This window comes from Saccostrea echinata, unplaced genomic scaffold (genome assembly GCF_033153115.1).
Source record: "Saccostrea echinata isolate AGI-Se365-2 ecotype Australia unplaced genomic scaffold, CSIRO_AGI_Sech_v1 ptg000034l, whole genome shotgun sequence".
Taxonomy (NCBI): domain Eukaryota; kingdom Metazoa; phylum Mollusca; class Bivalvia; order Ostreida; family Ostreidae; genus Saccostrea; species Saccostrea echinata.
This window is the reverse complement of record NW_026889783.1, coordinates 6,591,443-6,616,028: the sequence shown is the minus strand read 5'-3', so window position 1 is coordinate 6,616,028 and position 24,586 is coordinate 6,591,443. Positions and strand designations below refer to the sequence as shown.

The following is a 24,586-nucleotide window of genomic DNA, read 5'->3' as shown; positions in this document are numbered from 1 at the left end:
GATGTGCATTAGGTTTGGAATTTTCATTTTAATTCTTAAGACCAAATTGGGGTCGAAAAAGTGATTTTTCTCAAAACCATTTTCACAGAACTCCTCAAACTTTTGGAATATGACTGGTGATGTCCTGCAGATGTGAAATAAAATTTCGTATTTTCATAAGACCCGCTCTTGAAAGGGGGGCTAAATAGTAGCCAAATTTAAAAAAAAAACGCCCCTTTTATAAAGAAAAACCTTTCCGTGCTCTTTCTTAAACAGAATTTATGATTCATTAAATTCTTTAATTTTAGACAATGAATTTATTATTTGAAATACTAAACAGGAGGCCCGTGATCCAATCCAATTAAAATTAGATCTTTGATCCGCTAGATAGCTTAGTGTAGCGATCTATTTGATCTAATTTTAATTAGATTGCCCATGGTCCGTTTGTTTAACAGAGCATTTTCAATTTAATTTGATACAAGTATTAATTTGCATTAAAGAATAATTATTGTGACCACTCCGCTAGTTCTCCATGAAGAAGGAGAGTATGACGTATCACATTTCCTCGGAAAATTTTCCATAAAATGTTTTATTACATTTCTGCAAATGAGCTCTCATACTATTATAGTACTACATAATACAGTAAGAAAGAGTGAAAAAGATATGCTTACTTTCTTTGGATAGAACATAAAAAGTTCACAGAAAATCAAACGTGGTGAGAGAAGAATTAACAAGGACAAATTTGGTGCCAGAACAAACATGCATAGGCGTCGGAACCAGAGAGGAGGCTAAGCCCCTCCCCCTTTTTTTGCAAAAACAGACATAATGCAGGCATTGAAAATTGGGACTTAGCCCCCCCCCCCCCCCCAACGTTTTTTGGTTGGTTTAGCCCCCATCCCCTCCACCTTCAATTTTCTTCTGATGCCACTGACATGTAAAAGAAAGCAAACAAGGTGACACTAGCCTGCAAAAATCCTCATGTGCAAAAATTTGACAACTTTAATGAGAAGTTACAGGTATAATGGGGACGAAACTACTCGAGGCGAAACAACTCGAAGTGAACATGTAATCGGGACGAACCCACATGTTACCGTAAATACAATGCGAATACAAGTATTATTGTCATATGAGAGCATCTAGTTTTCAATCTTTTGTTGAAGGTTTTAACTGTAGTATTTTATATAAAACTCTTATACATGTGTTTTTAAGGTTTTTATTTCAGCACCAACAAGAAATACATTTATGTAATGTTTTTTCTCATCATTTTTGAAATTCTGTATCTTTCACTTCCAAAGTATCATACTGCATTTCACTTATGATTTTCCTTTGCTTGCCTTCTCAGTGTTCAACAATTTAACAAGTCATCAACACCAGCATAATCAGAATTTGTTCACTGATTCATCAGATTCACAGTCCTTGGTCTTAGTTTCTCTGGTAGGGATGAGAACTTGAGCCCTGCTTAATGTTGGTCTTTATTGAACTGTGAACTTTTCCTAAGTTGTTTCCTAAAACAAAAAAATATTGAAGCATAAAGACAAAAATGAAATAATTAATCAATGCAATAACAATATAGAATTTAACATCTGCCAACAGAAATAACACTATACACTGTATTCAAAATGACCTGCTGATATTGAACTAAATAGGCTCAGACTGTAAATAAACATTATACATGTTACACATGTATATGCACCTTGTGGTTTCTGCTGTGCTGCTTGTTGCTGAGGTTGCATGCTCTGTTGCTGTGACATCTCTGCTCGCCTCATACTAGCTGACTTGAACCCTTTCCCTGTTAGAACTGCTGACAGAAGTGTATTTGTATCAGCCTGTGATGATGTCTGGGAGAGAGAGGATTTCTGATCTGTGGAAGAAAACAACTCTAATGTGGAACAGCTTCAAAGAAAATGATGGAGTTTGTAGACATCACATGCCCTTAGCATATATCTATATATATAGCAAAGTGAGTTAATTTATCAAAACATAAATGAAAGGATTTTTCTTTCTAATTTACAGTTTGTAGAACATCTTTCTCAGGTATATGGGATTAGTTGTTCCCATTTATTCAGAAATCCAAGCTTGACAAGCTGTGACTCACTGGCTTCCTTTTCCATGGTTTCCTGGTGAGACTTGATGATATCCACAATGTTACTGGTCATCTTGTTCATATTATTGATCTGTTTCTGCATAATATATATACAATTAGAGTCATTTTTATTGTTAAAATATATGAAGTCATCTTCAGTTTGGAGCTATATTTGGTATTTTTTAAAGGCATAAATATTGCTTTTCTTTTTCAAACAAAAAATAGGCTACATAACATTAATTCTTTTACTTTCATAAGGTCTTAAAAACAAGCAGGATTCTTATTTTCATGATTACTTGTGGTCATCTATTTTATGGCTGGTCTTTTGCAAGGAAGTCGATAGAGATCTTAATCTTGCAGGATTTCTGGGGCATAACATCGTGTGTGCTAGTGACAATTGAATGCTTCGAACAATCAGTATGCCGAAAGTACAATATATTGCCAAGGATTGAACTTTAAACAGTAGGTTGTTTAGGCCATAATAAATAAATTCCTAGATTCTCATCCCCACCCGCCCCGATTTTTTACCCTCACCTCGATTTTTTTAATTTCTGTTTTATTTCATCTTGATTCTGATCGGGATCAGTATTCAACTACCATGCAACTTTTGTTATAAATCCCGTGAATGTTGGCATGATTTTGACAGCTGACAAGATCATGAAGATGGTAATTGAAGCGGTAATTGAAGTAATATATATATATTAAACAAGGATCATTGGTTGTGAAAGATTGGTGATGATGTGTATTAAGGGATATGCAGATTTAAATGGACCTCTACTGTGACTTTTTTTCGGGCATTATAGATAAATCTGCACTGATTGATCAGGTCAACAAAAAATCTACACATTGAATGCATAAAACAAAAAATATAAAATAAAATCCACCCGCCAGCCTTGATTTTTCAAAAATTTTGAATGAGAATCTAGGAATTTTTTTATTACAGCCTTAATAAGGAATGTTTAGAGTGTTTTATCAGCTTCCAAAAGTAACGATTATCAGAAAGTTCATTAAAAATTTCAACAAAAATGTAACACATGAGGATTAACTCCACTTAAATTTTATAAGCGTAGTTCAGCAAATGTTCAGCAAGATATTTCACCGGGACTTCTTTCTTTTCTGTGCTTAAAAAATCCACAATTATTGATCTTGCATTATATTCAGCAGCACACTATCCCCTGCCAAGAAACATTTCCTACCTCCACTATGAAAGAGTTTCGTTAAGTAAGTTATTGTGATATCAAGTATTTCTTTGAAAGGCACATCATAGTAAAACTCTGTCTAGGTAGATCTATACCTGGGCCATTTCAGGTGACAAAGTGGATGCACGGCTTAAAACTGGTTGTAATCGTTCCTCTACATCTGGCTCTGGTTTGGTTCTCAGATAATGGGGCACAACATCAGCATTGAAAGCTATTACTCTTCTCTCAGTCACTTTCTAGAAATAAAAATAATTTAAGAAATTTCTGTTGTCATTTATCATGATTTCTTTTCTTGGAATCCTTGTTGCCCTCCATATTTGACACAATATGTTGCTGAACAAAATATGCTGCCTAGGAGCATTCAATTCAAAATGATAAAACATGGACTGTGGTCAAGATCATAGCTAATAGCCCAGCTGCTAACAAGGTATTTTAGGTTTATGGAATGCACTGCATTAATTACTGCTTGTTATCCCTATGTATAGCAGCTAAGTTTGCATATTGTTCAAGATCATAGATCTAGATACCTGCCATGATCTTGAATGCAGCCCTGATCTTTAAGTTTTCATTGTACTGGAAAAATGAATTGAATGACATAGATATGTAAACTTATTATCAATTTCAGAAAGCAAATGTATGTATAAATAAATGAATGATTATCAGATTCTGCAGTTCTTCTAAGGTGAAAATCTCAAGTGCCATCCTCAGTTACAATATTTTTATGTTTATTGCTGCTCTGCATGTTGTATACTAACTAATACAATTTCTAATCTGGCAATCTTATTTACTTAAAGTATTTTTATTTTTCAAGGTGTTGTGGGATGAACCTGTGATGTTTTTGTGTAAGTAATTAATCTATACAATTATTGAATAAAATAAATAAATTTACTTACCTCCAACTCTTGGTCTCTGTCACCAGATAAAGCTATTGGGAGAAGCACAGAATTTCTTAATGGTGGAACTTTTTCATTTCTGAGAAGTTTTCCAAGGGTGTTCAGCTGCCCAGATAGAAGAGCAAAGTTATCAAGCATTGTGGGCCTATTAAAAAAGCAACAAAATAAAAATCAACAAATGTATCCAAAAGTGCAATAATACAAGTTAAGTATATTCAATTTCATTAGTGGGGCTAAATATACTTTTTAGTATAAGCAAACAACGCAAGTGTCTTGAAATATTATGTGAAATAAGTTCAAATAAAAGACATTATTGAATTCGATCAACATTTCCACAAGTGAATTACAGCATCCAATAAATTTTGAAATCGTCAGACCAAATCAGAGATCTATAACTTACTGAATATTTTCCGATTTTTGTAGATCATATACACTTCATTTTTATTTAAGGACCCTCTCTACACTTCACCCTAATTTCAGGGTACTTTTGTGTAGTTAGACTGACCATTCATTTGATATAGAAGTAGAATAAATTGCAATCTGCACTGTATGACATAATTTAAAATAAATCCAAGTATTGCAAACATTATATTAGACCAAGATAGAGAAGTTGAAAAATTTATTTACATGTATTTTCTCCATTTGAGTAAGAAAAAGCGAATTTTATTTATAACTACTTCATTATCTTTGAAGATTTTTCCTGGATAAAAAAGGCACACTCCCTATATTAAAAATGAATTAGTTAAATTCAAAATATCCTCCTTTACACTTTATAATTTTCTCAAAGTCCAAAAAACATTTTTCGTCAGTGTATAGAGGGTCCTTAATTTGAAATGCATTATAAGCTGATTCTGAAAAACACCCATTTTGTTGAACCTTCTCATCAGAAAATACCTTCTCCAATTTATTAGAAAGGCTAAAAATTACAAAAACCTTATATGAAATTCAGTTACCTTCACCATGGACACTGAAAGTTAATGAATATTGTAATAAAATACAAGTGTGTATTAAAAGCACACACATACTCTATATTTACATTTACTTCCAGTGGCTGTGCAATATTCACATACCATTGTAAGGTGTTGTATTCATTTTCCAGTTTCAGAAGAAAATTTGCAATGGAATTCTTTATGTCCTGGACTCTCTGAATAAGAGATTCCACTGTTTGTTCCAGTTGTTTTTCTTCTTTCTGAAATTGATATACATTGCAAAATATATTTTAATCTGAACTGATATAGGTCTACATTGTAAAATATATATTTTAATCTGAATTGTGGATATTCAACAGGTCCAGCACAATCTCTTGATTAAGCTATATAGCTTAAAATAGCTACATAGCTTTATTAAGCTATTCAAAATAGCTTGATAAAGCTATTTATATGCAGGTTTTCACAAAAATGTTATTTGTACAAAATAGACAAAAAGTCGCAAGTATTTGACTATATTCATATATGTAATATGGGTTATCAAATCAACAATTCAAATCAAAGATAGTTCTAACATTGCAGCATTTGAATACTTTTAAGCAAAAGATGAATTTCCATTGTTTGGGTAACTGTACACTACCTTGTGTGCGTTGAGGCATGGATAAGTATGATTGCTTCTCATTGTACTGAATTATTACCAATCAATTATCTTGTTGACCATAATTGGCCTCCTTTATAATTTCATCAAAGAAGTAACTGTATCAATTGCTTTATATAGCCCCAAAACTTTTAGAACTTTGAGTACAAAGTCTCTTAAGGAGACGCAATTTGATTAGTGATTTTTACATACATTATTTTCATAAGAGTTCAAGGTTGAATATCATCACTGCACCAAGGTGCGACTTTTTGTGCATACTTGGAAAATAACACATTTGAAAAAAAAGTGTGTAAAATAGCTAAATCAAGCTATTCTGAATAGCTTAATAAAGCTATATAGCTAAATCAAGCTATATAGCTTAATCAACAACATTTTTTTTAAAGTTAAGATGGCATCTAGTTACTAGTTTTCAGTTCAATGATCTGAAAAACATTTGGATGGGCAACCAGATATTGTCCATCCAATTTACTATTCGATTCTAACATAATTTCTTTAGACCATATCAACATGATCAAGCTACAATCTCAGAACATTACAAACTCGATCTTCCAATAGATTGCTTCATGCTCATTGCTTTTCTTGAATGCTTTGACAGAAAGTATACAACTGATTTCAAATGAATAAATACATTCAATCTTAACAAATTGACATTCGTTAATTCATTCAATCACCTGCATTTTTCATCTACCGGAAGCTGTGTGTGTGTGCTTTCTGTTTATGTACGTGACGCATGCGCATTACTTCTCCAATCAGAATCCGCCATTTTCTCTTCCCATAAAGAAGGAAACAAAACATTTTTTTTGTTTTCTATACTAATTTGCTGAAAAATAATATCAAACTTTTGCTAATAAGTGCCAGTTATTTTCAATAGTAGTCCTTTTTATCCCTTTTCCAGTGTTCGCGCACCTGTATTTGGACTAGATAGTTCTTCACTCTCATTGGTGGGTAGGTCATTGGTTCATGTGTTGATTGGGTATGTAAATTCTGACCAAATTATTGGTCCAAATGCCACAATCAATCGTATTGTAGATGGCCAGCCAGTAGTTTTACTCTGTTGCAATTTACAAAACACTATAAAATGTCACACAATGTCTTGATTGAAAAATTATAGTATATAAATAATGTGTTTAAAAGATTTACGTACTGTTGAAAAATGTATAGACACCTGATAAATATGGTTAGTATCAAAACGATTCCATTTTATATTCATTTATTGCAGTCGTTGGAGTGTTCTACACTGTTCTTTTTTTCATTTTTACTATCTAACCAGACTGATATACAAAATATTTTATCGTAATTTTTTTTAGGATTTGAAAAATGTCTGATCCTAACTACACTCCAGGTGGATCCTCCCCCTCAGGGGGAGTCACTATCAGTGGTGAGGCAAACATGATGCTCCAGCAATTTTGGCCCAAGACCATCAGCAACATTAGAGGCCTTAAGCAGGTAGCTATATAAAGTATATATTGTATTTTGCCACCTGATCTTAAAATAACTGCGATTGTCAGTTCAGTCACTGAAAAAATATAAATTAACTTACATAGAAACAGTCACCAGTGCTGAAATGAATTGTTGTAAGAAAAAACAATTTTTTTGTCATATCTCATTGAGTATACTTTATATGTTTATTCACCAATCAAGGGCCCTCAGGGGGCATATACAATTATTTCAGAATGATTACATATAAATAATATTAAAGTATATTGTAATATGACAGAATATAAATCATATCTATCATGAGGGTACAAATGAAAGATGTACAATAACACGAGTAGGATACTCATGAAAATGCAAGATTTGCAACATAGTCACAATAGTCTGAAACTGGATCAAAAATATTGAGTAGGAAGAAAACTGAAGGAAGATAAAGAAATTGACAATAATAGCAGTATGCTAATACATGTATATAGTGTGGCTTGAATACAGAGGGCACCAGGGGACGATGCCTCTGCATAGTCAATCTTACTGACACATCTGTACCCTAAGTATTCAAGACACTCATTCAGAATCATTTAGGTGATAGCATTGAGTATATATAACTGTCAAGTTTATAGCAAAACTATGTATGATTTAATTGACTTCCTTTAATACCAATCATAATACATGCAGTTATCCTTTTATTAGTTTGTTAAAAGTAATGATTTATTTTTATCCGATACTGATAAGTTGATGGTACATGTTCTCAATTATGATATGAAATATTTCAGGATGACTTTAAGCAACAAGAGTTACCTTTGGCCAGAATTAAGAAAATAATGAAACTTGATGAGGATGTCAAGGTTAGCACATTGCTCTAAAAGCAGCAGATGATAGATTGTTAATGTTCATTACTGTGTAATAAACTATTAGAGTTGCAGTTTTAGACCATGTACAAGAAATTGAAGATACAAAATTACATTTTAAAGTATTTAGTTAAACTAGCACTAAATTACTATATTTTACCAGTTTGTATTTAGTTAACTAGCAGTATTTACATTTTTGTCAGCCCCTTTCATACTTATGGTTTTTGTTGCTATAGATGATCAGTGCAGAAGCACCAGTGTTATTTGCCAAGGCTGCTGAAATCTTTATAAGTGAGCTATCTCTCAGAGCTTGGATCCACACAGAGGACAACAAAAGGAGAACTCTGCAGGTATTTATAAAACTAAATTTGGAAGTGTCTTGAAAAAAATAAGAACTTAATCATTTTGTTCTACTACATAACGTTCACACATGAATTTTGAATTGTCCATAACGTTTAGCTTGTTAAATATGTGTCTTTGCCACAATAAATACTAAAGTAAAAAAAAAAGTTTAGAAATTTAAATGCAGGTTTCCTTTTTTAGCTCACCTGAGCTGAAAGCTCAAGTGAGCTTTTCTGATCACATTTTGTCTGTAGTCCGTCTGTCCGTCTGTCTGTAAACTTTTCACATTTTCGACTTCTTCTCCAGAACCACTGGGCCAATTTCAACCAAACTTGCCACAAAGCATCCTTGGGTGAAGGGGATTCAAGTTTGTTCAAATGAAGGGCCATGCCCTCCTTCAAGGGGAGATAATTAAGAATTAGTGAAAAATGAATAGCATCTTTAAAAAATCTTCTTCTCAAGAACCACAGGGCCAGGAAAGATGAAACTCATATGGAAGCATCCCCAGGTAGTGTAGATTCAAGTTTGTTCAAATCATGACCCCTGGGGGTAGGGCGGGGCCACAATGGAGGATCAAAGTTTTACATAGAAATATATAGGAGAAATCTTTAAAAATCTTCTTCTCAAGAACAGTAAAGCCATGAAGAGTCATATTTATATGGAAGCATCCCCAGGTAGTGTAGATTCAAGTTTGTTCAAATCATGACCCCTGGGGGTAGGGCGGGGCCACAATGGAGGATCAAAGTTTTACATAGAAATATATAGGAAAAATCTTTAAAAATCTTCTTTTCAAGAACAGTAAAGCCATGAAGAGTCATATTTATATGGATGCATCCTCAGGATGTGTAGATTCAAGTTTGTTCAAATCATGGCTCCCGGGGGTAGGGCGGGGCCACAATGGAGGATCAAAGTTTTACATAGAAATATATAGGAAAAATCTTCTTCTCAAGAACAGCAACGCCATGATGAGTCAAATTTATATGGAAGCATCCTCAGGTAGTGTAGATTCAATTTTGTTCATATGATGACCCCCGGGGGTAGGGCGGGGCCCAATGGGAAATCGAAAGTTTTACATAAGAACATATAGAAAAAAAAATTTCTTCTCAAGAACAGAAAAGCTATGTTAGTCTTATTGATATGGAAGCATCCTCGGGTAATATAGATTCAAGTTTGTTCAAATGATGACCCCTGAGATAGGGAGGAGCTACAAAGGGGGATCAAATTTTTACAAAGGAATAAATGGGAAAATTCTTTTAAAATCTTCTCAAGTACAACAAATTCATTTGTTATATTGACATGAAGCATCATCAGGTAGTTTAAATTTCAAGCCCCCCCCCCCCCCCCCCCCCCCCCCCCCCCCGTTCATTACTGAACTGATTTGTGCCTTAGTCTAGCCAGTGTGCTCAGGTGAGCGATGTGGCCCATGGGCCTCTTGTCTTGTTTTTTTTTTTTCTTTTTTTTCTTTTTTTTTTTTTTTGAAACACTGGATCAGTATACATACATAGAATGTATTTTGCAGAGAAATGATATTGCCATGGCCATTACCAAATTTGACCAGTTTGATTTTCTCATCGACATAGTTCCGAGAGATGAACTCAAGCCTGCAAAAAGACAGGTACTGGTAAACTATTGTTTTAAAATCAAAAAACCTTTGTAATTTCATTGCAAATGTTTGTGTGTTTCATGCAAATGCCCTGATTTACTATATCTTCTCTATATAAACAGGATGATAGTACAAGGAGCACATCTATGCTGCCAGATCAAATACAGTATTATCTTCAACTTGCCAGTCAGCAGGCTCAGCAACAGCAGCAACAGCAACAACAACAGCAACAGCAGCAGCAGCAACCAGTTCAGCAGACAGCCACACCACAACAAACAGTGCAACAGACACAACCTGTCCAGACACAAATAACACAACAGCAACCCCAAGCAACACAGATACAACTACCTGGTACATTGTATAACATATTCAATTCTCTGTCTTCATGAAGAAAACTTAAAAAGTTACTTTTATTTTGTAAAGAAGTGAAAAGTAAAGGAATGTCAGTAACTTGATAGTGTTGTCATTCTGAAGAATAAATGTTAATTTTCAATGTTTCAGGGGGTCAAATTATTCAACAGCCCTTCCAGATTCATCAGCCTGTTTCTGCTCATAATCCTGTGGCAGCTCAAAATCCAGTGGTAGGTTTCAATATTCCAAAGGCTTAATTCTAGTTTAGGATGATACCTTATCCTGATATTAATTGATACCAATTACTAGATTGAGAAATTTTACAATGTACATGTAGTAATAGTAAAATTTGTCAGTTATCACATGTGAACATACCTTTACTAGATAAGAAAGAAAAGGATTCACAATTTCAGGTAGCACAGCCTCAGGTGATTCAAATTCAAGCTCCTCATCAACAAACAATACAAACAAGTCAACCTCAGGTGCAACAAGTTCAAATTCAGCAACCCCAACAACAGACACAAGTGTATCAACAGGTCATCACCCCCAATGGAGTGCAAAATGTCCCTGTAAGTTTACTCTACCCAAGGAAATATTGACTGGGTCAGGTATCTGACTCAAGAAAATTGGTCTGACCATCAAGGACCAACATAGGGGACGATTGAGGTGAAATACATGTAGTTGCTTTTGGGCTTCAAACTTCACCATAAATTATCAAAAAAGCAAAGTTTAAGTCGCCTTAATATTTTCATAACCTCCCTCTCTCCCTCATTTTTGTAAACCTTAAAAAATCTATTAAGAACACGTGGTAATATCGTCACTTTTGGTGTTATCACTGCTGAAATAGATGAATGTCAGCAGGGCACTTGTACCTGTTTCACTGCTAATGACCACTGCATCGAATCGTCTAGAATTTATGCTTCCGCATATGAAAAAGTACATTGTTACAAGTTATACACAACAAGACGCAAAACAGCTGGGCAGCTATGGATGTCATACCAAAGATGTTAGAGATGATTTTGTACCTTTTTTATTGTCAAAAGATTAATTTATGCTGTGAATACAAACATATTTTACTGTTAAATTTAGAGCTATTAACTGTCTTGTGCAATCACACGTAAAAAATAAGGCTGATTGCATGATGAATTCGCTCAATCAGCATGCAGTAGTAGATCTTTTTTCATAACAAAGTAATACATTTGTTATTCTTTGTTTTCATTTATTTATTAATAAATACACATTCACAAAAAATGGTGATAAGGAATTTGTCATTTAAAATGAACTTTGAAGAGAATAAAACAAAACCATGACTTTGCCAAGGGCCTGAAAATATGGAACAATGAGAAGAGAGAAATGTTTGGATCTTAAATGTTAACATCATGTAAATGATTAATCAACTGTGAAGTTTGCATACTATGCAAGTAATAAAATTACTTTGAAACGTAAGCCTATCAGATGAAAACTTTTAGATTGACAATGTGTATTTTTCTTTGCTTAGATATTTATGAGCCTTGTTATTGGAAAATATCAAACAATATTTTTTTTTTAAATCTACCTTTTTGTCTCTTTCAGTATTCTTAGGATGTTTAAGTAATACAAAGAAATTAATGTATTTAAGATATATACATTGACATGTATTTAATTTTTTTTATAGTTTTAATAATGATCAATGTGCACTGCGTTAAGAAGTCTCCCTAGAATTTGATTTAGCTTTGTAAACCATGGGTTTAGATGGCACTGAAACTGCTACAATTTTCATTTAAGAAGTATCAAATGGTTTCCCTCAAGCCAGTAAAAATTTTGATTTTGTGGTACACTTTATTTTAAAAGCCTTAAAGTTCCTTGGGTGTACTCACACATAAAATAGCTTCCCTCAAGCCATTTGAGTTCAACTTGTTTGAACTTGTGATATTTTCAAAGAAAATAAAACTATATAGTTATTATTTCAATATAAAGAGCAAATCCAGGATTAAGTCCACTTGATTTCTTCCATCCTCCTAAAATAAACAAAGTCAATGTATACAGAGTTTTTATAATATGCAACTGCAACCAATTTTAAACATTCTTTAAAGTATGGTAAGGGATAGCTTACATATAGAATATACTGAATAAGAGAGATTGGAGACATTATCTCCTGATTTGTCATATTTCATAGCAGTATTAAAAGACAAACCTTCAAGTTGGTTTTGAAATGTTTCTAAATTTGCATGTAAGTAAAAAATATATATGAAGTTTTAGCCAACGTAAAAACATGTACAAGAAGCTCTAAAAGGCATATAATTTGTGTTCATTGAAACTTAATAGTTCCTGCATATATGTTAAGGGCAGGACCTCATGTGTTAGCCAAATTTGAGTGACAATACAAAATTAAGTAAGAATTTGCATGTATACATGCATTTGAAATTTGTACATGTATAATTAATGCTGGAAAAATATGGACTGTATACTTATGTACTCAGTGGGAAAAACTGAGCAATTTGAATAATAAAAAAAGAAGTCAGATATTTTTTAAAAGTGAAATCCATCCATTCATCAATGTTTGGCATATTAGAATTAGCCTCTAAAAATTAATAGAATCTTTACCGTGTTAACTGATTTAGACTTCAAAATCTTGAATTATTTTAATGTCAGTGTTCATATTATGGATAGGAAAATGCGCTTTTTGGTTGTTTTCTAAAGCTGTAATTCCTGCAAAGATCATATTTAAATAATTAATTCAATTTATTGACATCACCAAGTTGATATACAGTCAAAATAAGAAATCAAATGACAGGTAACAGATGAAAAGAAAAAATATTATAACATAATGGCTATAGCATGCAAGATAATTTTACACAATTCTTTATAGTCCCTTTATTTGTTTTCTCTGCATAAAGCATTTATCTAAGTAGTTACATAAACGTTTTGTAGCATTATAATCACACGTGTTAACAATTTCTTTGATGGGATCAGTACCACAGTATAATTTATCATCCAAATATCACAATATTGAAATCAAAGATTGTCATAAACAGGATAGTAAAGTACAAAGTGTTTTTCATTTTCAACCAATAATTTACAAGCTTAGCATAAACATTTTTTCCTTAGTTATTATTGGTTTACAATATCTACCTGTTTCATTGAAGAGTGAATGTGCACTGATTCTTAATTTTGTTAGCTGTGATCTTTCATGCTTTTTCAAGGGAAACTTTAAGTAATCCTGCAATTAATAATCAGTAAAATTTAAGATTTTACAATTGAAATAAAGTATTCCTGAGTTAGAAGATGAGATTTTGCTCAATTGTTCAAAGGTCATATCAACAAAAGTTTTATTTATTTTAAACATCAAGTCCTTATGGGAAGTATTTAAAGAGGTCAAGTTTAGTTTTTGTTGAAGATTGAAAATCTTGCTTTGCCATGAAGTATAACCCTTTTTCAGAGCTGTCTCTTTGTCCTCTTTGAAAGCTGATACTAAAAGTGCATTACTATATGTGGTATTTGATTCCATATATTTCTTAATCTGATATAATATTTAAACATGTTTTCATAACATAAATAGGAAAGTGGTTAAAAACCTAGTTCAGCATTGACTGCTAAATTATTAAAAATGTGAGGTATCAAATTTATATTCAATTTGATGAATGAAAATGCCTTTGCTAATTTAGACCCCCCCCCCCCCAAAAAAAAAATCTTGAGTCTGGATGGCACATTATGTCCTCTTGCCTCTTTAAAAATGTTATTTTAAATTGCCATATGATTTACAGTATGTAATGTGCACTATAAATATGGTGAAAACTTTTGAAAAATGAAAAAGTGTAATAAACATTAAAAAAACAAACCCAAAAGCACTGGTCAGGATATAATTTGATATACATGTACATGTAAATGGGAAAAAAAATCTTGGTTTTACAATTACATGAAAAAAAAAAAAGTTAGGGAAAAAAGTTATAATTTTTTTTACACATCAACTTCCTTATAATGAATACATCAGTGTATGCAAAACACAATGTATACAAAATATGTTTTATGCAGGTTTCTAATTTATTGTGTAAAAGTTACTGAAATAAACTGAATTGTAACTCATGAATCTTTTATTCTAACTTTAAGACAAAAAGTCAAAGTTTTCGAGTCATTTGTATGGGGAATGATCTGTTGATGGTATGTTGTCTATAAGTATTGCATTGAATAATCAAGACAGTGCAATTAAAAAACAAAAATGCACCAAGAGCACACAAGGGGCCAGAATCATTATAAAAGTTAAGATATAAAGAGAGTGTATGGCATAGTGCATCTGACCCCTGTGACTCCTCTTTTAGGAGCAGAAAATTTGAAAGTGTATCCTAAAGTAGAAATATCTGAACATTTAGTTTGAAATGTTGGTAAATCTCAATACTACAGCATATAGGAGGGCTTTCAAAAATGTTCATGGACACATGCTATTTTTTTGTTTACATTAACAACACTGCCATGTGTGTGAAACAATATTAAAATATAGACCTTTAATGAGTAAATACATAATTCAAATCACTATAAATATTATCAGCTTCAATATTAAGTATATTGAAGATGCACGGTCCAGTCCGACGTAAAGCTAAATTCATAATGTACTGTAAAAACACTTACCATATTTTTAGGTCACCTAAGTCACTCAGGTGGCCTATTGCTACCTGTTTTTGTTCTTCGTTGTGCGTTGTCCATTAACATTTGAACATTTTGAGCTTCTTCTGCGGTACCGCCAAACCAATTCCAACCAATTTTGGCATACAGCATATATTAGGGAAGGGATACAAAATTTGTGAATTTCAATGCTATTTAAGCTTGGGCTGTGCACACTTTCCGGACCCTAGCTACTGGTATCATGAATTTTACATAAAATTTAAGTTAAAAAAATTAAACCTAACAAGTTTAACTTGAATTTTTACAACAAACATTTTTATGCCCCGCCATGAATATGGCCGGGGCAAATAGTGTTTGTCATGTCCGTTTTCCGTCCTTCCATCTGTCCTTCCGTCACTCTCTGCGTTTAGCTCTGTTCAAAGCTCAGTTTCAAAGAAACTATCCAAGATATTTTTATCAAACTTCATATGCTGATAGATATTGATGAGAGCTATGCAACTGCATCAACATTATTTGACTTTGACCTTTCCTTTGACCTTGACCTCACTTTTCTTAAATTAGTGTTTAGCTCAGTTTTAAAGATACCATTCAAGATAGTGTAATCAAACTTCATATGCTGATACATACTGATGTAAGCTATTCAACTGCATCAATATTTTTTCACCTTGACCTTTGATCTTGACCTCACTTTTCTTAATTTGTGTTAAAATGTTGCATTACTAATATACCCTCAGTGGGGCATTCATGTCCTATGGACATATTTCTAGTTTGTATACAATATGTACCGGTTTATATTAGACCTTTTAAAATGACAAAACGCCATTGTCCTCCAACTTTTTGGACAGTCCTTGTATAGTAGAAAACAGCTACTGTTATAAATGTCATTAATAGTTTGCTTAACAATTGTCAATAGGATACATTCCAAGATAAGAAATTTATTTTTTAAATAATTTTTCTTATATTAACATGATCTTGAACCAAATCTGAATTTGTAAAAGAAACTACTCAGTGAAAATCATTATAAGTTACATCAGAACTTGATCGATACATTTAATTCTAGATAAAGCTCAATGTTCGTCATTCAGCTTGACATTATGTAGGATATATTCCAAAGAAAATAGTATTCTCCTTCATACTGTCAGAATCAAATTAACCATAAGAAGTTCAAAAGTAAATACATGTATTATAAAGGTATATGTTTGATTTCTGATTCTGAATATGAAATAAAGTGGCCTGGTGTCCCCATACCTTATCCCACCGAAATTCCCCCAACTTTGTTATTTTCCAATATCAGACTTGTGTTTCTTGTGTCTTTTTAACCATCGAATACCATGAATACTGGTTCTCAGGGAAACAAAAAATCCCAGATAACAATCTTCTCACAATTATTGATCACAAGTAGCCTTTCACAGAATGTTCAGTTTGAAACAGAACCCTTTGTCAAGTGAATTCAAAATATAACCGCTTTCCAAGCCGATTTACCTTGTGCCGTTTTGTGAAAAATATACAATGGCATTTAGTGCAATATTTATATACAATTGTCCGTCTCAAATGTATAAGTAATAAAAAAACAAGATTCAAAATTTCACTGGGAAATGAATTGGATTGGTACAAGATCAAATCCAGTGAAGTTCTTTAAATTTGTTATATATTACTTAATTGTTTGCACATTATAATATTTACATGTATTTGTTTTGCACAGTGTAATTACTGTCATATAAAAATTTTGAATAGTATAATTATGTTTTGAGCAGTATAATTATTTATATGTAAATGTTTGGAATAATATAATAATTTACTTGTAAATGTTTTGAAGAATATAATTATTTACATGCAAACGTTTGGAACAGTACATGTATAATTATTTATGCTGCATACAGTATGTGAGGCTATCATAGTTTGTCAGTACCTTTAGCAGAGTAAGATAGACAGAGACAAACAATCTGATGGTAAAACTGTGTTGTAGATTCAACTGACACCAGCCCAGTTACAAGCCATTCAGATGCAGCTACAAGGAAAGCAGGGAAATCAGCCAATCATTATCCAGTCCTCAGAACAACCAGCCGTCCAAACAATACAGACAGTCACACAGGCAGACCAGTCACAGTTTGGACAGGTACAATGAAATAACCACAGAAATAGTCCAAGAAATCCAAAGGATGACTAAATATTAAATGGGGATAATATCTTTTGATTATTTTAATTCAATTTTAGTAGCTACATGTATATGTAATAAACAAGTAGCTATATGTAATAAACAAGGTGACATAATGCTGTCTGTTTTTATGCCCCCCTTCAAAGAAGGGAGGGCATATTGCTTTGCTGCAGTCTGTTGGTCAGTCTGTCTGTCACTCCACCAACAGTTTCCTTTCATTTTCTTCACAGAGGTTGCACATACTGAAATGAAATATGGTATACAGATTTATCATAAGAATATCTAGGTCAGGTTCTGTTTTGGGTACGATTGAGCAATTTTTGACAGAGTTATGCCTAGGGATGTGCAATTTTATTGGTATACCGGTATATCGTGATTTTTAATTGTGTGATACATATCGTGACTAAAATACTGGTATTTAGGTATATAATTGTATATTCCAGAAAATATTCATTTACTTGTTCAATCTTTCTAATTACAATTACAGGAAGTGTAAAAAAAAAAAGAACGGCATCTTAGCATCCAAACATGATTAATGTAATGTAAATTCAAAAAATGAAAAAATTTAAAGTAAAATTATGTTTTTCCAGTATATTTTCAGGAAAAATTATGAACATTCATTATGAACATTCATTTAAAACCATTGTAAAACTTGCTTGTAAAAATATCATGATATTATCGTGATATTTTGGGAGAAAATCGTGATATATTGCGATATGAAATTTTTGGCAATACCCATCCCTAGTTATGCCCCTTTGACTTAGAAAAATTCCAATTATTTGCAGTTTTCATTCATTTTCGCCTTAGAGGTTGCACATACGAAATGAAAATTTGGTATACAGATTTATAATAAGACTATCTAGGTCAAGTTCTGTTTTGGGTACGATTGAGCAAACTCTGTAATGTATGTCCAGGGGGGAGGGGGGCACAAGTGTTTCACAAACATCTTTTGTTCATCCAGCTTTGCTCAAAAAATTTTGACTGGTAGCATTAAAAAAATCCTCTCCAGATCCATCTTACCTAGTTTCATTAAAACTTACATTATCTCAAAGCATCCTTTGGATATTGGGATTCAAATTTGTTAAAAATAAGGGTCAACAGGATTTGACTAGTGTTGTCAAATCGGACGATTTTTAGTAACTGGGTACTTGCTTACTTTTCCGATCGAGTAACCGGTTACTTGGATGGTTTTTCTTTAGACCTCAAAACACTCTTTTTTGCAGTTTTAATACTAAAAAGTAATTAAAATACATTTTGTATTTGTAACGTCACCATTTCTATATTTATCTCATCATTTTATACCGGTATATATAAAACACAAATGCACTGCTTATGCAACTTTATTCTTAATTACAAACAAAAGTATTTTTTTCTCGAACATCCCTTAATACTTTGCTGTTTTGAGGGATGTCCTTTATAAAATATGGCTTGATTCAGAGTAAAATTTCAATCTAAGGTGGTTTAGCATATTTTTGGTCCCACCCGTGTATGTATATTCCATTTCAATACAACCAATATTTTACAACTAACGGATTTAATTTCAGTCACTCTTTTAAAAGATTTGGGTGCATTTGGTGGCGTTATCTTTAATCTTGTATACTGCGGACTAGCACGGATTTATAAGAGATAATTATAATTAACCCAAGCCTTCAAAACTTGTATATCCCTCGGCAATCAAAGCCTCCAATTAGATAATTTGTGAAATACTTATCAAAACAAATCGGTCGTATTTGTAAAAAGCTAGGTCGAGTATATTGTTAAATAACGGTAAATTAATTATAGAAATTTATGAACAAAATTATTATATTTTTTCCTGCTGATTTCAACATGTTAAAATATAAATTTTATATATACGAGTAACCGAGTAGCAGTTTTAATAACCGATACTCGCATCGTTCGATGGTTAACCGGGTACGTGTTGACAACACTAGATTTGACATTTACTTTTCTTAGTACCAGACCAGTTGGGCTTCCTAAAATTTTTTTTTTTTTTACAAGACCCTATCCTACATCCAGTAGCCCTGACCAGACATTTAAAAATACTTAAAATATTTTAAATACAGTGAGTCTTAGATGATTTTTAGTTCTTCACTATGTTAAATAAAAAAGAATTGTTGGAAAAAAAATTGTTTATCATTATCTGAGCCCCCTGACTGAGTATGAAGATGTGATGACAGAACTCAGCAAGTCCCCTGTGGGAGAGACTACATACATTGAACCTAGTGATGTTATATAAAATGGGTTGGGGCAGTTTATGCTTTATAAACTGCAAAGTGGTTTTAAAAAAAAAGTGTAAACTGTTCCAACCCAGTGTATACCGTATAAATTGGGAAGCTATTATAGTCATTCTTCATAATTTTTCATTTATTTAGTGTAAGAAAAAAAAGATGATTGCCCTTAAAAGATGATTTCAAAATGTACAAAATTTAAATGTAATGTTAGGCAGATTGATATGTTTTTGATGCAAGTCATTGTGACATGGGCAACCCAATTTATATGATATTAAGTAATTTTTTATGCCCCGCCATGAATATGGCCGGGGCATATAGTGTTTGTCATGTCCGTCTTCCGTCCTTCTGTCCTTCCGTCCTTCCGTCTGTCCTTCCATCACACTTTGCGTTTAGCTCTGTTCAAAGCTCAGTTTCAAAGAAACTATCCAAGATATTTTTAACAAACTTCATATGCTGATAGATATTGATGAGGGCTATGCAACTGCATCAATATTTTTTACCTTGACCTTTCCTTTGACCTTGACCTCACTTTTCTTAAATAAGTTTTTAGCTCAGTTTTAAAGATACCATTCAAGATAGTGTTATCAAACTTCATATGCTGATACATACTGATGAGAGCTATTCAACTGCATCAACATTTTTTGACCTTGACCTTTCCTTTGACCTTGACCTCACTTTTCTTAAATTAGTGTCAAACTTCATATGCTGATACATACTGATGAGAGCTATTCAACTGCATCAATATTTTTTGACCTTGACCTTTCCTTTGACCTTGACCTCACTTTTCTTAAATTAGTGTTTAGCTCAGTTTTAAAGAAACCATTCATAATATTTTCATCAAACTTCATATGCTAATACATACTGATGTAACCTTTTCAACTGCATCAACATTTTTTGACCTTGACCTTTCCTTTGACCTTGACCTCACTTTTCTTAAATTAGTGTCAAACTTCATATGCTGATTAATACTGATGAGAGCTATTCAACTGCATCAATATTTTTTGACCTTGACCTTTCCTTTGACCTTGACCTCACTTTTCTTAAATTAGTGTTTAGCTCAGTTTTAAAGAAACCATTCATAATATTTTCATCAAACTTCATATGCTAATACATACTGATGTAACCTTTTCAACTACATCAACATTTTTTGATCTTGACCTTTCCTTTGATCTTGACCTCACTTTTCTTAAATTAGTTTCTGAATCAAACGTCATATGCTGATACATACTGATGTAAGCTATTCAACTGCATCAATATTTTTTTACCTTGACCTTTCCTTTGACCTTGACCTCACTTTTCTCAATTTGTGTTAAAATGTTGCATTACTAATATACCCTTGGCGGGGCATTCATGTCCTATGGACATATTTCTAGTTTAACCAATCAAATACCATGTTATAACCAGAATTATATTATATATAAATGTTTATTTTATAAAACTTATGTTCTCCAAAACTTTGCTAGGACATAATTCCCACAAAAATGTCAACATTGAAAATAGGGTCATTTATTCTGATGCAGCTTTTCAAATTTTAGTTTAAATTTCTAACAGATTTAATACTTTGTTTTTTAAATATTTTTGAATTCATTTAAAGTGTATATGATAAGCTTTACCTTCATTTCCCATTCTAATCAATGAAGTGGATGTCTTAATTAAAAGCATCTCTTCTGATCATGACCATGATAGATCATGATCTATGTATGCAAAAACAATCTAATTGAAATCAGATCCTTTGATCCACTCACATAGATTGCTACTATTCAGTAGCCAAAGGCTCAAGTGAGCTTTTCTGATCGAAGAGTGTCTGGTGTCCATCTGTCATCTGTTGTCCATTGTCTGTCATCTGTGATCTTTTCACATTTTCAACTCCTTCTCCAGAACTGGAGACCAATTTCAACCAAAGTTGCCATAAATCCTTGGTGAAGGGGATTCAAGATTGTTCAAATGAAAGGCCATGCCTTCTGTCAAGGGGAGATAAGTAAGAATTAGTGAAAATTTAATGGTATCTTTCAAAAATCTTCCCAAGAACCACTTATTGGCCAGAAAAGATTAAACTTGTGTAGTAGCTTCAGTACATAGTGTAAATTCAAGTTTGTTCAAAGCATGACTCCTGGTGGTAGGGTTGGGCCACAATGGGAGATCAAAGTTTTACTTAGGAATATATAGGAAAAATCTTAATCTACCGAAGAACAGCAAAAACCTGGTAAATGATATTATATGAAAGCATCAGATAAGGAATATTCCAGACATAATTCTGAAGTCAAATGAATGAAGTGGATTTAAAGATGACTTCAAATATAATGGGGGGGGGGGGGGTTAGGCCCCAAGTCTGGGGTAAATGATGCAAAATCCTGCATTCTGAGCATTTCCTGGCACTTAGTTTTCATTATAAAATGTTATCTTATTTAAGGAAAAAAGTTACAAATGTGGATCTTTAAAAATCTCTTTCTCTGACCAATGTATCCATCTACAGTGTTGAAAAGGTTGAACTGGGATTAAATTTTACATATTGCATGTATATAGGAAAAGATTTTTCTTCATAACTGCAAAGTCATGTTAGTCAAATTGATATTGAAGCATCCCCATGTTGAGTGGATTCAAAGACCCTTTAAAGTTGGAGTGGGACTTAAATATGGGGTCACAAATTTTCATGGGAATATAAAGGAGAAAAATCTTAAAAAATCTTCTTTAGAACTTACTCAGATGAGCATTGTGGTCCATGGGCCTCTTGATTTTAAAGCGTGGCCTCTGGGGCAGGAATGGGGCCCAAAGGGGTTCTAACATTTTGAAAGAAATACAATGTTGTGACTGTACGTACTTAAAAAATCTCAAGATCTACCTTTGTTATCAAAAAGCATAATATTTTTATTGTTTTTTGACAGGGTGTTTATCAGATACAGCAATTACCAAATGGTCAGCAAGTGTATATACAACAAACAGAGGCAGAGCACACAGAGGGACAAGATGCCTCCTAGCAGGAACAAAGGAACACTCTTATAGGATCTCCTGTTCTTCTGGAGCAAAGACAGAGTTTCATATCTAATCTACATATTTTATAACTCCGGATCTAATCTGGTGTTTTTAACTAATGTGTGAAAGGTTGTTAAATACATGCACATGTACTAGGGAAAGCTTGATAAATGTGTGTTCATTATTTTATTTTGAAGCCTTTCACAGTCATTTATGTTATTTAGTGCTGCATTTTCAAAATATGCATTTTAGTAGCATTTGTGGATTCTTTCAATGAATATTTCTTAATAAACATGAAATCTGATTTCCTGTTTAGATGGTTGAGATTGTTTTAAGCTGTTCAAAATTTTTCTAAAGCATGTACTCAATGTTGTTTTCTTTGATACTATTCTCTCTACATTACATGAGTAAGACCATATACAATGGTTCTATGTTATTCATATACACACAGTTATAAAATGTGAAGGGTGACAATTCTCCTCCTGTCACTGAGGGAAAGTTTGTACACTCATTTTGAAAAACTTGTGGCGTACCAGTACATTGTTATCATCATTAATGATTGTTTTAATCATGTTTATATTTAATGTCTGTGTTTCTTGTATGTTGAGAAGTTACTGGCTCAGGTAGATCATTTGAAACGTTTCATTGTTCCATTTAGGATTACCGAAATACATCTAGATCTTGTCATTAAAAATGCAATTTCTAATAAGTCATTTATAATGCCAGCCAATTAATCCATGTATTCATTTCTGCTGAGAATGTTTTTATGCATTGTTTGAAGTGTATTCAGTATTTTCTGCCATATCTTATTTTTTCATTTTACAAATCACAATATTCAATATTCTAACTTCTGAGTTTGGAACAGAAGTTTGAAAATGTTTTGCAGCAAAATGACATCTCTCACCCACACATAAAATTATTTATTGTATTAATGTTAATAAAGACCTTTGCAGATGATGTATTTGTGTTTATAAAGAGAATTTTACATTGTCAAATCCTACACAAGAATGACTCCATTAATACTGAAATTTAGCGTATACAGAACATGTAAATTTTATCTCTAATGGTGGACTATATACCAACAAATATTTGGAGAAAAAATATCGTTGAGAATTTTCAAATCCATGGTATATGTGCGTAAGTAATAAGATGAAATGAATTGGATAATGCTATTTTCACTCGCAATTCTTCTGATCAATCAAAAGAAAAGTATTATCTGAGATAAGTTATCTACTTGTGATTAGTCAGCCTTCTGATGAAGTGGTGTATTATCAACTACATGTATGAAGCAAAGAGTTCCCAAGATAATGATCCGATATTAAAATATGACCTGAAATTCTTAATACTGTCAGACTGCCATGGCCAACCAGTTGTAAAAAGTTGGATGACTATCAAGAACATGTAAATGGATAGAAATATTTGATGCAAATGAACTGGAGAATAGGATGAACTCCAGCCTTAACAAGAGGCCTAAGGGCCCAATGGTCACCTGAGTATGATACAACTCTGTAAAGGATTCATAAAATGGTACATGTACTATGATAATTAACCAAAATAAATTGATAGAGGAAGTCAAGTTGCTCACAAAGAGAAATAGGGCAATCGAGGTTTGTCTGCTGATCTGCAGCTCTGAAAGTAGATTTATTTACTCGCCTGTATATACCAGTGCTGACTACACTCCCAGTAACACCAATCTTATAAATATATCATGTTTAAGAACTACTCTATAGTCCACTATAAATTCCTTCTATTAACAGCATCTGCTCTTTAACTTTTATTTACGGCACAAATTTAAATATCAAGTATTTTTGTCTAATGTTGATATATCCATTACTTACAAGTCTACCTGACCATTCAAAACTATGAAAGTAATTTTTGTATCATATAGTGTATTAAAATTATTGTATATTTCTTTTATTCAGTATACCTATTAGTTACCTTATGTAGTGATTAATTATCAGGTGAATATTCTAAGGGGAATATAGTAACCTCTCTCAAAGTCATCATGGCAAACCACGGCCAAAATGTATGATCCTCTCCCATTCTGGCCTTGGTTGAATGAGAAGAGAATATTTCGCAGCTCATTAAAAAATAGTTCAATGCGAGTAAAGCATAGTCAGATAATGGAACTTTGACGAGACCTTTCAATACCCAATCACATTATACAAAACATTTCTTGTACACTGTTGATGTTAGTTGTTGATTTCAATTGCAATGGAAACAAATACTGTCAATGGCTGAACATGACATCACAACATAGAGGCATCAATATTCAAGATTACGACACTGCAGCCATGGGTAGGAGAGAGCTATATGCG

The 24,586-nt window shown here is 32.7% G+C and overlaps 2 protein-coding genes across 3 annotated transcripts; one reads left to right on the top strand and one right to left on the bottom strand.

The window, feature by feature from the left end:
- Positions 1-1,238: 1,238 nt before the first annotated feature.
- Positions 1,239-5,352, bottom strand: LOC133199315 (mediator of RNA polymerase II transcription subunit 8-A-like; the record flags this gene model as incomplete). The annotated part of the gene is made up of 6 exons (XM_061335128.1): positions 1,239-1,484; positions 1,673-1,840; positions 2,075-2,159; positions 3,357-3,497; positions 4,155-4,299; positions 5,225-5,352. Coding segments are annotated over 6 exons (750 nt in total), but the record flags the coding sequence as incomplete, so codon positions are not given.
- Positions 5,353-6,450: 1,098 nt separating this feature from the next.
- LOC133199655 (nuclear transcription factor Y subunit gamma-like) lies at positions 6,451-23,225 on the top strand. Of its 2 annotated transcripts, none has more exons than XM_061335527.1 (10): positions 6,451-6,679; positions 7,046-7,184; positions 7,946-8,017; positions 8,257-8,370; positions 9,882-9,977; positions 10,088-10,316; positions 10,467-10,550; positions 10,734-10,885; positions 16,879-17,028; positions 22,181-23,225. In XM_061335527.1, exons 2-10 carry the CDS (start codon positions 7,056-7,058, stop codon positions 22,271-22,273), a joined length of 1,119 nt encoding a protein of 372 aa, XP_061191511.1. In that variant the 5' UTR covers positions 6,451-6,679; positions 7,046-7,055; the 3' UTR covers positions 22,274-23,225. The 2 variants fall into 2 exon arrangements, with proteins under 2 accessions (XP_061191511.1, XP_061191512.1); XM_061335528.1 differs by having other exon boundaries at positions 6,451-6,683.
- The last annotated feature ends 1,361 nt before the right edge of the window (positions 23,226-24,586 follow it).